Source organism: Lepisosteus oculatus, chromosome 8, assembly GCF_040954835.1.
Source record: "Lepisosteus oculatus isolate fLepOcu1 chromosome 8, fLepOcu1.hap2, whole genome shotgun sequence".
NCBI classification, from domain to species: domain Eukaryota; kingdom Metazoa; phylum Chordata; class Actinopteri; order Semionotiformes; family Lepisosteidae; genus Lepisosteus; species Lepisosteus oculatus.
This window is the reverse complement of record NC_090703.1, coordinates 35,576,728-35,590,540: the sequence shown is the minus strand read 5'-3', so window position 1 is coordinate 35,590,540 and position 13,813 is coordinate 35,576,728. Positions and strand designations below refer to the sequence as shown.

The following is a 13,813-nucleotide window of genomic DNA, read 5'->3' as shown; positions in this document are numbered from 1 at the left end:
GTAGCAATCGTAATTTCTTCACCCGACATTTGGCAGGGAGGCACCCTGGGGTTAGGGCTGCTATATCTCCAGGAAGGAGAGGGGGCACTGTGCGGTCACCCAAGAAATGAAGTGAAGTATTCATGCGTGTGCATTCGTGCCATTCGCGCCAAATTGAACAGCAGCAAAATAGATTGTTCTGCTCTCCTTTCTTTTATTTTTTGAGTTTCCAGTTCGGTTGGTAATAGCCATTTCTGTACATTAAAAATTATTTATTTGCGCTGTATGTCACAGTGTCAACCCCAGTCACTCATGTTGCAATATTTATATGGCTTTGTAAAAAATGCACTGCTTCAGGACAAAGAAAATGTGTGAAAAATTCTTTGAACATTGGTAAACCACACATGAACTCCAGTGTTTAAACGAACCAATGATGCCTAATGTAAGTAATCTTTGTCCTTGCCTTGTTTGTCATTATCATCCAGGTGCAGGTTATAATGATGAGACATCCACACAGGAGAAAGAGGATGACATTGTAGCTCCTGGGGCCTATTACCGTTATGTTTGGGATATTGCACCTACCATTGGTCCCACACCAGAGGATCCAGATTGTCTAACTTACTCCTACTCTTCACATGTAGACATTGTGAAGGACTTCAATTCTGGTCTCATCGGAGCCTTACTCATCTGCAAATCAGGTAAGCTGCTGTAAGCTAAATACTATTAAGGTTCTCAAAACTGAGGGACTGACATCCACCATGTGTGACAGTATTGGGCAATGATGTTCAGGACCATCTACACCAGAACCAGCCCCGTGAGAGAAAATGAGCAATCACCTATTATTCTAAAAGGTCTTTTGACAGAAAGTCATCTGACAGCAGGAAATAACTCACCACAGAGAACATAATTTTTTTTTCTCATTACTACGATTGGTTTGTTTTATGAAAAGCCAATTAAAACCCAGATGGTGGGTTTGTTTCTGAAAACAACACTAATCAAATTTCAAGAAATGTATTCATCTTTTATATGGCCTTTGGACAATGCATTTGATATGCTCTTTGGACAATGCATTGTAACAAATGTGATGAAAAAAAGTGAACCAAAGAATAAAAACTGTACTTAATCATGATGTGATTGAATCTCAATCTTTGTTGGATGGTAGCATTTTTGTACAATTCTCTGTTTGTGTAGCTGGTGGTGTGAATGGCTGGCTCTGTAAAACTGTAAATTGAAATAATGTAGCAAAGACATGACTGAGATTTTCTCTTACCCATTTTTATTTACTGTGTAGAATGAAATGCCTACATATTGGCACTTCTGGATAATTGGAGACTTGCAGGTTCATCATTATTACATTGTTGAACTTAAACATTTTATATAAATTATATATATTTCAAATTTCATTGCACAAAACAACAATTGCTGGTGGAAAAGCTGAATTTTAGAAATTGAAAAGGCCTAACGAGATCATCACATTTCTGTTTACTATGATGATAGTGTCTTGTAGCTCACAATCTAGACAAATATTTTTACTCTTTCTTTTTCTGATGGTATGTTATGTTTTCTTAAATGATCAAATGTAAACAAAACTATTCTGGACTTTGATTGGAAAATGTCAGTTTGTTCCTTTTTTAATTGTTTCTTCGCTTATTCAATATTGACATACAGGGACACTAAACACTGATCGACACCAAAACATTCAGGAGTTCATTGTGCTTTTATCTGTATTTGATGAAACAAAAAGCTGGTATGGAGATGGAGAGACCTTCAAGGAAAAAATCCAGAATCTAAGACCCAGAGTTCAAAAACAGTATCACACTATCAATGGATATGTCAACGCTTCCTTGCCTGGTACTGTATGTGAATTTTCCATGCCATTGAAAGCTTATGATTACAATTATTTCCTTAGGTACACTTTAGGATTTTTAAAGAATGGATTCCCATATGAGAAAAAATATCTATATGCAGACATACAATTTGTCCAACATTTACTCACTCATGTGAGAGCATATATGTTGCAAAGGGTATTAAGTATTCAAATACTCTCCAACAGTATTCACTATTCACAGTGACTGTACAAATATAAATAGACTGTAATGATGATATAATAAACAAGTTTTCCTGGAGTAGAAAATGGCACTGTAGTAGAGTAAAGGTTATCCTCAAATTTTTTTCAATGGTCTGTTTGCCCTTCCTTCACCTTTATAACTGCTTTCAACCTGTTGTGGTTCTTTTGCTGTGGGTCTTGTGAAATAAATTTCTTACCATTTTCTGCACTCTTTCCTCAGTTCCACCAAACTGGAGGGTCATATTTAATTATTTTATTTTAATCTGTCATTAACATCTCAGTCAGTTATATGAATAAGATGATATCTGAGATGATTATACATGCAAAACCAATATGTACAATATAATAACAATGGATCTACTTCCATTATTGTAATATTGTCTGTAATGGTTTCACATGCAAAGTAGGTTTAATTGGTTACACTAAATAGTCAATTTCTTGTGTGAGTTTCTTTCTAGCATGACCACTGATGATTATATGAATAAGGCAGAATGAAATGAGCATGATAGGGCCACTTCTTATTCACAGAGAATTTTAATGTTCTTAATTTATGTATAAATTATTATTTATTGTATGTAGATATTATGGCTCTATTATTTAGTCTTTAGTATTAAATTAGACTTCTAAAGGCATTCAAACTCATTTTCTTTATTAATTATGCTTTTCTAAGGCTTAAGGGATTAATACATATTACGTTTCTATTTCCAGCAGTTCAGTGGTGCAAAGATATTAATGAATCAAAGGATTATAGTGAAGAAGAATGAACAGTCCTGTCCTCTCCCCTGGAATCTTTGCAAATGGTGTTTCAAACCATCTGCAAAATGTGAAGTACTGTATTCACATAAATCTCTAAAATACTAATACTGTTTTTTTAATGCAAAATGCTTTACCTTCTTATTTTTTAGGTCTTAAAGCATGCCTAAAAAAGAAAATCGTTTGGCATTTTATTGGCATGGGTACCACACCAGGAATCCATTCAATTCGATTCCAGGACCACACGTTGCAAGTGAATAACCACAGGAAAATGACCTTGGATGTCACATCCTTGACTTTCACCACAGCAGAGATGAAACCTATGGCTATTGGGAAGTTCCTTATATACTGTCAGATACACTCTCACCAACAAGGTACAGTACATTGGGATTCACCCAGGCTTGGGAAACACACACTATGGAAAATACTAATATTATTGTGTGCTGTTATTAAAATAGTAAAACAGTGAGATCGCACTGATGAGTTACAGAAGAACCTTATTTTTTCTTTTGGAAAAATGTAGAATTGCCTTTTTTTTTTAGTCTGGACTTGCCTGTTGTGTCTTTACATCTTGGCTCAGAAGGACAGCAATGACAACTGTACCCACATGGGGAGAATGAAAAAATGCTTCCCTGCTCCTCTGCCCACCCCTTAAACTATTTATTTTTGGACATGCTCCAAGCCCTTCAATGATGTATAAGTGGTTCACTGTGTGAAGAGGCATGACATATAGATGTGTCAGCAGAAGCCTGCAGGCACACAGGAACTCACAGGGGTCACAATTCCATTGGAACCAAGAAAATGATCTACATGACATGACCCAATCTTGCAATGTCTGGATCACCTGCACTTAGGTAGAAGTGCCTTCTACTGGATAAGACACTTGGGATTCCCCCCAATATTGTAATACTGAAAAACAACCACACTATTGCTCCACCTTATACAGGACATTTGGGCAAGAAAGACAAAAGATTGGTCCATGACCCATGACATCACAATCTTACCAAATTCTTGTTGTGCAACATCGATCCTATGCATCTGTGATGTTAAAATGTTAAAAGCATCTGATGACAAAAAACGCACCATAACATAAAAGCATTCAAGATCAAAAGATCTGAAAGTTACTGGCTGTTCTCAACATTGTGCAACACTTCACATTTCCTGGCCGTCAACACTAAGAAACCTTTTCAAACACTATATTTTGTATTGCTGAAAGATACTGTAGACCAAAACAAAAAAGCAAGAAATGATACTGTTACTAAAAGACCTACTGTAGCTAGATAAAAAGATTCTTTAACAACTGTGATGAAAGATAAGCCTTGATGTCTGAGATCAGGAAAACTACAGTCAAGCATGTTCTTTAGGTTCCTATAAAGTCATTAATTTTTAAAAATCATTGATACAAAATAATTGTAAATGCTTAATTAGCTTAAGTATTAAATTAAGTAATATGAACTATCCTTTCCATATATCCATTTTCGATCTGCTTCCAGGTCACAGGGGGCGAGAGCCTATCTCTGCAAAAACAGCAACAACCAGGGTACACCCTGGACAGGACACAAGTCCATTGCAAAGCACATACAAACACACATTCACACCTGGAACTAGTGTCCTAAAAGCCAATTAACCTACAGTACCACTTGTTTTTTTTAGATTATGGGAGGAAAAAAGAGCACCAAGAAAAAATCCACAAAAACAGGGGAAGAACATAGAAACCCCACACAGATAGAACCCTAGGTTTGGAGATGAACCAAAAAACCCAGCACTGCTAACTACTGTGCCACTGTGCCACCGGTGTAGATTTACTTTTAAACACAAATCTGAATACCCTACAGCCCTTAAGGACCAACATTCCCTTCAAAAAGCTGCTTAATTAATCAATAACTTAAAATAATTTTTAATCTTCAAAATAGGAGATAAGATAACAACATACAAGGTTTGGGACTTGGATTGGGACTCTCCCAGACTGGGCTTAGAGACCACTGGTTTAGATGAAGATCTTCATTACATCCTGAATTACACTGAGGACTGTTTGAATCACACAGTGAAGTAGTGAGGATTTTCAAATGAATTTTTCAAAATGACATCAGTACAGAGAGAGAGAGTTGTGGCACCAGAGTTGTGGGTTCAGTGTTTACATCTATGTCCAGTATAAATATCTTGGCTAAAGCCCTGAGTATTTGATATTACCTGTACATAACCACCCTTTTTTTCAACTTGCTTTCTTTAAAGCTGACATGAGTGCAAACTTCAGTGTGGAGAACTGTCCTGAGGAGAAGATGGTGAGAAAAATGAGCCATGATTTTGATGAAGATGAATTTGACATAGAAAGTCTGTCTAATGTTATTGTCATAGACGTCACAAATCCACAGGCAAAAATACGATCTTCAGCAAAACTAAAACCCAAGAAATGGGTGCATTACATAGCAGCTGAAGAAGTAATTTGGGATTATGCTCCACAGACCCCCAGTGAAAAAGACAGGTAGGCACGTTGTGGAACTGATACTGATACCAGTCTACTTTGTTCTGAAAAAAAATATTACTGGTTATAACCATATTATCAGTTGATATTCAGTGATGTCTGCAAAAGTCCAGTTTCCGGGCCCATTTAACCAGCTTTCCTTAGAAAATAACTCACAGGAGCTAATCTGTACTTCATTATTTTACAATGAAGGCAACAAGAAGATTATTATACTCTTTCTGAACACCAAGTTTACTTATTTCAACAATTTCCTTTTATTTGGCTTCTCAATGAAGCACCTGTCTAGCAAGAGAATCAGGAAGTAAAGCAGATATTTGAGTCTTGACTTTAGGAATTTGGCATAGATTTTTGCAGAAATACAATATTTCTACAGAATAGAAAGGTTCAGAAACTATATGAAAATATGCAACTTGTATCATGGACTCATTATACTTTTGATAAAATTATTGGTATAACAAAAAATTATGTTATTTTCAGCTTTATATGAATGAATGCATTGCCGTAAGAATGATTATTACCTTAATTATTGAAACTCCCTCATATTTTGTTGAAAAAGATGTTCTTATTCTCAAACTTTTAAATTTACTGGGTGCGCTCAGAGCAGCAGCAATGTGTTTGTCTTTTATTATTATTATTTGGCACATACTGTAGGATTCTACAGTAAAAGTCTGTTTTTGTGTTCCAGAATTTTGTCATCTGAGTATTTAGAGAGAGGTCCACATCGCATAGGAAAACAGTATAAGAAAGCTGCTTATTTTGAATATGAAGATAAAACTTTCAGTAAGCTTAAAGCTACAGTAGGAGAAAAGGGAATTGTGGGGCCTGTTTTACGAGGAGAAGTTGAAGATGAATTTGAGGTAAATTATAATTTGTCATTTTAAATTCTAATTCTAGCATACAGAAGATAAATGTATACTTTATTGTATAGCATACTTCAAGCACACTCTATCACTATATTATCAACCATAAAAACTTTTATTTTATTTTCAGTCTGACTTCATATAGATTGTACTAAGTATTGTAAACCTAGCATAAAAAATCAACTATATAGGCATACATACTGTACTTGGCAGACATTTTCTATTCTATGAACCTGAAAGAGATAGAAAAAAGCTAATAAATTACATACTTTTACATGTTTTACCTTGTTTCCAAAGTGTAATTTCATTTGCTGAATAACTTTCAGATCATTTTTAAGAACCTAGCCAGTCGCCCTTTCAACATCTACCCTCAAGGGCTCATCAGCATCCATCCACGTGTGGAAAAGGAGTCGTTAAAGGGTAGGACCCTTTCTGTTCAGAAGCCAAGGCCAGCAGTTATTACTCTACTTGTCTTGAATTGAAAATATTTATTTAACTAAAATAAAAAATCAGAGGGCAGGACCTCTGTTTGATAGGTGAGGTTAAAGACACTCTGTCCTATAGAAGGTGCTGACCTTTGGATGAGACATAAAACCAACATTTTCACTACCTGGTCATGAAAGGTCCGATGACACTGTTTGTAAGAGTAGGGACATTAAACACCATTGTTCTGGCTAAAGCCAGCTTTGCTCTGGTTTATTATAAGTGACCTAAATTCAGTCTGTGAAGCAATTTCTAATTTCTCCATGTGACCAATTCTGAAGTGAGATTTTTAACACAGAATGCCTTACATGTTTTATCCATGTGGATACTACATTTCAGTGGTGTGTTCGGTGTGTTCTCTACTGTTTGTGAAGCAATTTGGGATCTTATGCGACAAAATGCAGTAGATAATATTGTATTCTCTGTTCATTGTTTATCAAGAATGTCAGCAAAAAGCAGACAACTCAGTTCCACAGGGGGCCATTTTGAGTAATAAGAACTGGTGGAGCTGCTTCCTTTTCCAGTGTAATTCTTTTCTCCAAAAGAAATAATTTATCATGGCTGGTTGAAGTAAAAATATATTGGATGTTATTTTGAAGAGAACATCATACTGTATGTTGACTGAGGTTCTGGTAAACATTAAAGGAAAGGACCTTAGGAGTTATGCCGTACAGCCTAATGAAACATTCGCCTACGTGTGGAAAATAACCCCTGAAGATGGGCCAACCAAGGCAGACCCTCAGTGCCTAACCCGGTTCTACCAAAGCACCATTGACCCCATCCGGGACACAGCATCAGGGCTCTTGGGACCACTGATCATCTGCTCCAAGAAAACCCTTGACATGCGAGGCAATGTGGTAAGGAGTAATTATGAGTCTTCTAAACATAGACCAGAATGCATGTCTTTTCAAAGTGAATTTTGAAATGCATAATATCTTCTTTCTGAAGGCACAGGCTACTGGACGAAAAGATCTAAGAATATTTTGGCGTGAATGTGAAAATCTGAAAATGTGACTGAATTTTTTCTGTGTTGCTTTTTGCCAGATATCAACAGATCGAGAGAGACACTTGATGTTTTCCATTTTCGATGAAAACAAGAGCTGGTATATCAATGAAAACATTCAGAAATTCTGCAAGTCGCCTTCCAGTACTGATCTAACAGATCCAGAGTTTTATAACTCTAATGTGATGTACAGTAGGTATAATTTAGTAATTATTTTTGACTAAAATATTTCTTAAAACTTGTTCAGATTGATATAAAGATTGGTTTCATTTGCGATTTACTAATATTTCACTCAGAATTAAAATATGAATTCCACATGCAACATGTTATACAACACATGTTTCAGTATTAATTTTTTTCTTATTCATCATCTCATAGGCTAGTGTGCTGCCTGTGTTGCTCAGTGGTTCAATGATACATTTCCTTTCTGAGTCATGTCCAGAAAGCTACAGTATGTGAGATTTTCACTTAGGAGTAAATTAGAAATATTTCAAGAGAAGTAAAAGTGTCAGTTCAACCAACTTAACAGATATTAAATATCAAAAACTATTTCTAGTACCATACCAGACTAGCAATTGGGCCTGCTATGCGCAGGCTTATCATTGTGCAAGAGTTTTATTTTTATTATGTGGTATCTAATAATGTACAGTAGTTTGCAATTGATTTTTTGAATAGTTAGACTACTGCTTATATGTTGTAAACAAGAAAAAATTGTTTCAATTTGTTGGTTTATTACTACAGTCTTTGTACTGCTGACATGTTGTCATTAGTTCACTAATAATGCATGTAGAGACTTTTTGAAATGACTGATGTTAAGTTCATATTTTTTAATGTTATAATGTGGGTGTTTAGCAGCACTGGGAATGATACACATCTTGGGGATTCCCCAAAACCTGAAGAGCTGTCACCTATGATTAAGATATAAATCATTAAAGCGTAATATCCTGTTTCACTTTGAAATATTTAAGTGGTTTTTGAGGCACAGCATAAAAAAAGCCAACAGAAATATGACCATGTTTTTCTTGCAGGTGTGAACGGTTATATGTACAACAACCTTCGTTTCACAGTTTGTCTGAAAGATGTTGCATTCTGGCATGCAATAAATGTAGGAACCGAGAGTGATTTTCTCTCAGTCTATTTCACTGGAAACACTTTTGAACAAGACAAGGTGTATAAAACAGTTTTAACCCTTTTCCCCATGACAGGGGAAACTGTCAGCATGGAACCTGAGACATTAGGTAAGATTCCAATTAAACACGATCCTGTCCTTTTCAAAACTTTATGATGGATTCGAATGCAAAGATAATGAAGCTCTATCTAAGTGTTCCAGTATTTAATGACAGCATACAATTACCAGGAGTTTCCTTGTTGAAGCCCCAGCTTCACCCTAAGTGTTTCAGTTCCATCGAGTTCTGATCATCTTTGAGGTTTAACTGTCAGATGTCATGTCAGAATCATGTATTTAAAAAAACTGATTCTATATGCCTCTAAAGTACTTTGTTGCTGATTGCTCATCTAGTATATGTCACATGTAGAAAATCAGATATGACATTACCAACTGTACTGTTAGAAATCCTTCAATAAGGTGTAGAATCAAATTGCTTACATTAGCACTAATACTAATGGGGTTATAATTTTTGTGTTTGCAGGTGAATGGGAGATAGGAGCTTTCAACGACAATTTTAAAAAACGAGGTATGAGTGCCAAATATATCGTTAAGAAATGTGATCCTCCTGTAGGAGATTATGATTATGACCTGGAGTATTACATTGATGAAGAGTTTTCCCCCAGAGGAGCTGGCAGGAGAAACAAGACATTGTCCATCAAAGTGTGCAAAAAAGCCCGCAGCAATAAATCACAACTAGCAATAGATGGCACAGCAGTGACCAGTAAGCCAAATTGTGAAGTAAAAAACTACATTGTGACTCTTAAAGGGAATCGTCTAGGGACTTTAAAAGAACAAATGGATATTCGTTCAGAGATCATACAAAAGCTAAGTAATGTCAATGCAGCTCAACAAAAAGTGAAAAAAAGGGACACACCAGAAGAGAGTACAACCAGTACTGTTAACCTGGAAGAGATGGAAGAGTCTTTTTCAATGGATGAAGACTTTGCATTGCCTCTAACATCCATCCACAGTCAAATGCATGAGACAGGCATAACCAAAATTAGAACTCCTAACCTTCAGCCGACTGATCTGGGTGAGGTGGTCGCTAAAGAAAAACTAGGGTCTGGTTCATGGGACAGATTTGGATCTGATGAGCTAACAAAAAATGTGTCATCTTCTGAGAAGCACCAGGTTCTTACTGCAGTTAGTTCAACAGATTCTAAGCAAGGCCCAAATGCCAACAGACCAGAAGAGAAGCCTAATCAAATCCGGCCAAGCAGTGCAGAATTCCAAGAGAATCCAACGAATATGTCTTTGCCTTTTTCTGATGAGATTCACATCAATAGGTCTAGGATTCTAGTGATACATCACATAGAATCTGATGAGGTGTTAGAAAATACAGAGCTCTTAAAAAAACACACTAATGTAACCATGCCGCCCACTATAAAGGTGCAAGATATTGGGAAATCATCACTTGATGAAAATCTAATGCTACTGGACAGCAGAAGAAAGATTAAAAGAGAAGGAGATACAACTGATCAGTCAGAAAGTCTGAAAATCACCACTGCTCCCCCATATAGCAATGCAAGTAAAGTTTCTACTACTTACCTGAGTAAAGACGGCAGCCAGGCTAGTTACAACACACTTGAAGAGTCACCTGTGGGTGCTAAGCTATATAAGTTGTTAAGTGGAAAGCACTTGCTGAAACGAGACACCGGAGAAGAGGACAAATCTGAGGTAAAAAAAACTACAGAGCAGCCACATGAGAATCAGGTCTTAGAAGTCGAGCCCTCTCACAAGCCGGAAAATTTCAGCATGTCCGGTAAAATGCAAAAAAGCACTAACAGTTCACACGACACACAAAAACATACACAAGAGAAACCAAATCTCAACTATTCCAACATAAGCATTGTCTCTGATTATGATGATTATAATGAAGGGGAAAATGATACAATGAATGACTTTGATAGCAATGATGATGAAGGTATAGATGTACGCTCTTCAGATGGGATATCACGGAATTTTTTCATTGCTGCTGTCGAAGTGATGTGGGATTATGGCATCAAAAAACCACAGCAACTTATAAAACCCAGGTATGTCACTGTATTTTATAATTGTTCCGCTACTTTTTGTTTTTTAACATCCAAATGTGTGATTTATTGATCTACCTACAAAGAAACATTTCTTTTTTAAAGATAGTGATACTGTATAACACCACCAGGTTAAAATGTTCAAATGGTGAAACATAAAATACACAGTATTTTTAAAACTGAATGTAAGCTACATGATTTGAAGCTTTCCAAAACATAATGCAAAAATGAATGATTGCTTGTTTTATATTTATTTTATATGAGGCCTGTGTATAAAATTCTTCCAGATACAGGACATAAAGTGCATTTAAAACAATTTTATAACATGTAAACTTAATTATACTTTAACACTACTTCAGGTATAAACAGAAGACTTTATTTAACTGTATTAAAAACATCATGCATTCTACTGAAGAAAGTTCCCAATTTTATATAACACATGAGAAAGATGTCTTGGAAGTACTGCAAGAACAAACACCCCATAGGTACCCTTAATTGTCAATTTTACAACCCAGTGCTTCAAGGTGAAACATAATTTCATAAAATATATTGTACCTGCATGGATTTAAGATAATATCAAATATGCAGGAACTGCAAGACTTGATAATATGATGTTGATCAAAAAGAAATCTATTGTATACGTCTTTGTTTTGGCATGTAGGAATCTTGATACATGTGCAGTGGACAATAATAAATATCTTTGATCTTCATCAACAGAGAGATGAGAATGGGATGGCAGAAGTTTTTCCCAGAATACAAAAAAGTGGTGTTCAGGAAATATGTAGACAGCAGTTTCAAACAGCAAGCGACTCGTGGGGAATTGGAAGAGCACCTTGGAATTTTAGGGCCAGTTATCAGAGCTGAAATCAATGACATCATAACTGTAAGTACAGATAATATGTTAAGCCAGAAGAAAGTACATTGGGAAATCACTACAAGACATCTGACTTTTTGTCAGAAAACAAAAACAAAAGCAAAGTATTAAACAAATCTCTTGATAATAAGCTCCTAAGAATGGACTCACACAACAATATTAGCAATAATCCTGGACATGTTTGTTGTTTTAAACAAAAAGTCTTGACACTTTAATGTACTGATAATTGTTATATACACAATCTACTCCACTCATTAAAAACAAAAAGACAAAAATAAGAAACTATATAATTATAATTACATAAGCATTCAAACCCTTGGCTGTTGTAAATTTAAATTAATGTAAATGCACAAATTTACCTTAATGAGCCACAGTAATAATAATTGTTCACATGATTTCAGAATAAATACATCTGTCTCTATAAGTTCCATCACCCAGGCAGTGAATTTCAAGCAAAGAATCAATGAAGACTAAGGGGTTTTCAATATAACTCAGGGATAAAGTTGGCACAGATCAAAATATGGGCACACTAAACATCCCTTTGAGCACCATGAAGTCAATAATTAAGAATTGGAAGGTGTATTATAATAGCCAAGCACCAACAAGATCAGACTGTCCTTCCACACTGAACACCCAAGGAGGAAACAGGTGAGGGATGAAACTATGAGACCAGTGTTGGCTTTGAAAGAGCTCTAAAAGATAGTTCAATGGCAGAGATGGGAGAAAATGCGGATCAGTCAACAATATCACTGTTACTCTACAAAGCTTGCCTGTGTAGAAGAATGGAAAACCAACTACAAGCCCCTCTTGGAGTTTCCAACCAAGCACTTAAATGATACCGCAAATGATCCATGTGGCAAAGGGTTTTGTGGTCAGACCAAACCAAATCAGAACTTTTTTGTCAAAGCATTGCATCTGATGCAATCCCAACATAGTGCATCACTCACTCCACACCATCCTTACTGTCAAGTGTGGTGGTGGCAGCATTATATTATAGTTATGCTTCTCATCATCAGGGCCTGGGATGTTTGTCAAATCTAATGGGAGAATAGGTAGACTAATGTTAGAGGTTAGATGCTAGTAATGTTAGAGGAAAACCTCTTCAGACCTAAAACTGGGACAAAATTGACCTTTCATCAGGACAATGACCCAAAGCACAGAGTCAAAGAAGTGCTTAAGAACTGGACAGTGATTGTCCTTGAGTGGCCAAGTCAAAGTCCTTACCTGAGTCCTACTGAGAATCTGAGGAAAGACATGAAAACCGCTGTCAATGAGCAACGTGAGGCAACTTAGGGAAATCTGCCAAAAAGGATTGCACCAAATCAGTGTACAAAGTTTGACTCCATTCCATTGCAGGGCAGACAGAACACAGATATGCACATGCTCACACCAGGGCCAGTTTTCCCAGAATCCAATTAACCTACCAGTACAGCTTTGGACTGTGGGAGGAAGCTAGAGCACTGGGCAAACAACCCACACTAACATGGGGGAGAACATGCAAACTCCACACAGATAGCACCCCAGGTCCAGAATTGATGACAGGGTTCCAACACTGCAAAGTAGCACTGATCACGACTGCATTTTCTTTCCCTAATTTCTTGATGTACACTTTCAAGACGTAAAAAAAATTCATAATCATTATTATTATTATTATTATTATTATTATTATTATTATTATTATTATTATTATTATTTAGCCCAAGCCCTGTTAGTGCTAACAGAAAGAGGAGATAGAGCTCTTCCCTAGAGCCCAGACTACGATGCAAATTCAATTATATGTGCTAGTTTGTTTTTGTGAATACTTTATACTTTTATGAATATTTTCATAATCGAATCATATTTATGACTTAAAATGCAACCTTCCAACTGTTTCCAGAATTTCAAGTTGATATTTACACCTCAATCCAGTTTGTAATATATATTAAAAAAGTAATATACACACAATACCAGTTGTAAAACTCAAGCTGGAAATAAATAAATATTATGATTATATTAACAAAATATACAGTGTCTTGCAAAATATTCCTCTCCCATGGTGTCCTGTTTTGTGACCTTACAAATTGATGCATACACATTTTTTAAACTTAATATTTTATTCAAACCTGACTGCTCA

General features: G+C 36.0%; 1 protein-coding gene across 1 annotated transcript in view; it reads left to right on the top strand.

Annotated features, from left to right (window-relative positions):
• The window catches only part of f8 (coagulation factor VIII, procoagulant component), a 28,717-nt gene that overhangs the window by 3,393 nt on the left and 11,511 nt on the right, over positions 1-13,813 (top strand). Inside the window, exons 4-14 of the mRNA XM_069193429.1 lie at positions 465-677; positions 1,648-1,830; positions 2,953-3,174; positions 5,033-5,282; positions 5,968-6,139; positions 6,469-6,562; positions 7,271-7,482; positions 7,670-7,820; positions 8,657-8,866; positions 9,278-10,829; positions 11,544-11,709. Coding sequence (XP_069049530.1) covers positions 465-677; positions 1,648-1,830; positions 2,953-3,174; positions 5,033-5,282; positions 5,968-6,139; positions 6,469-6,562; positions 7,271-7,482; positions 7,670-7,820; positions 8,657-8,866; positions 9,278-10,829; positions 11,544-11,709 — 3,425 coding nt within the window. The remainder of the gene's footprint in view (positions 1-464; positions 678-1,647; positions 1,831-2,952; positions 3,175-5,032; positions 5,283-5,967; positions 6,140-6,468; positions 6,563-7,270; positions 7,483-7,669; positions 7,821-8,656; positions 8,867-9,277; positions 10,830-11,543; positions 11,710-13,813) is intronic.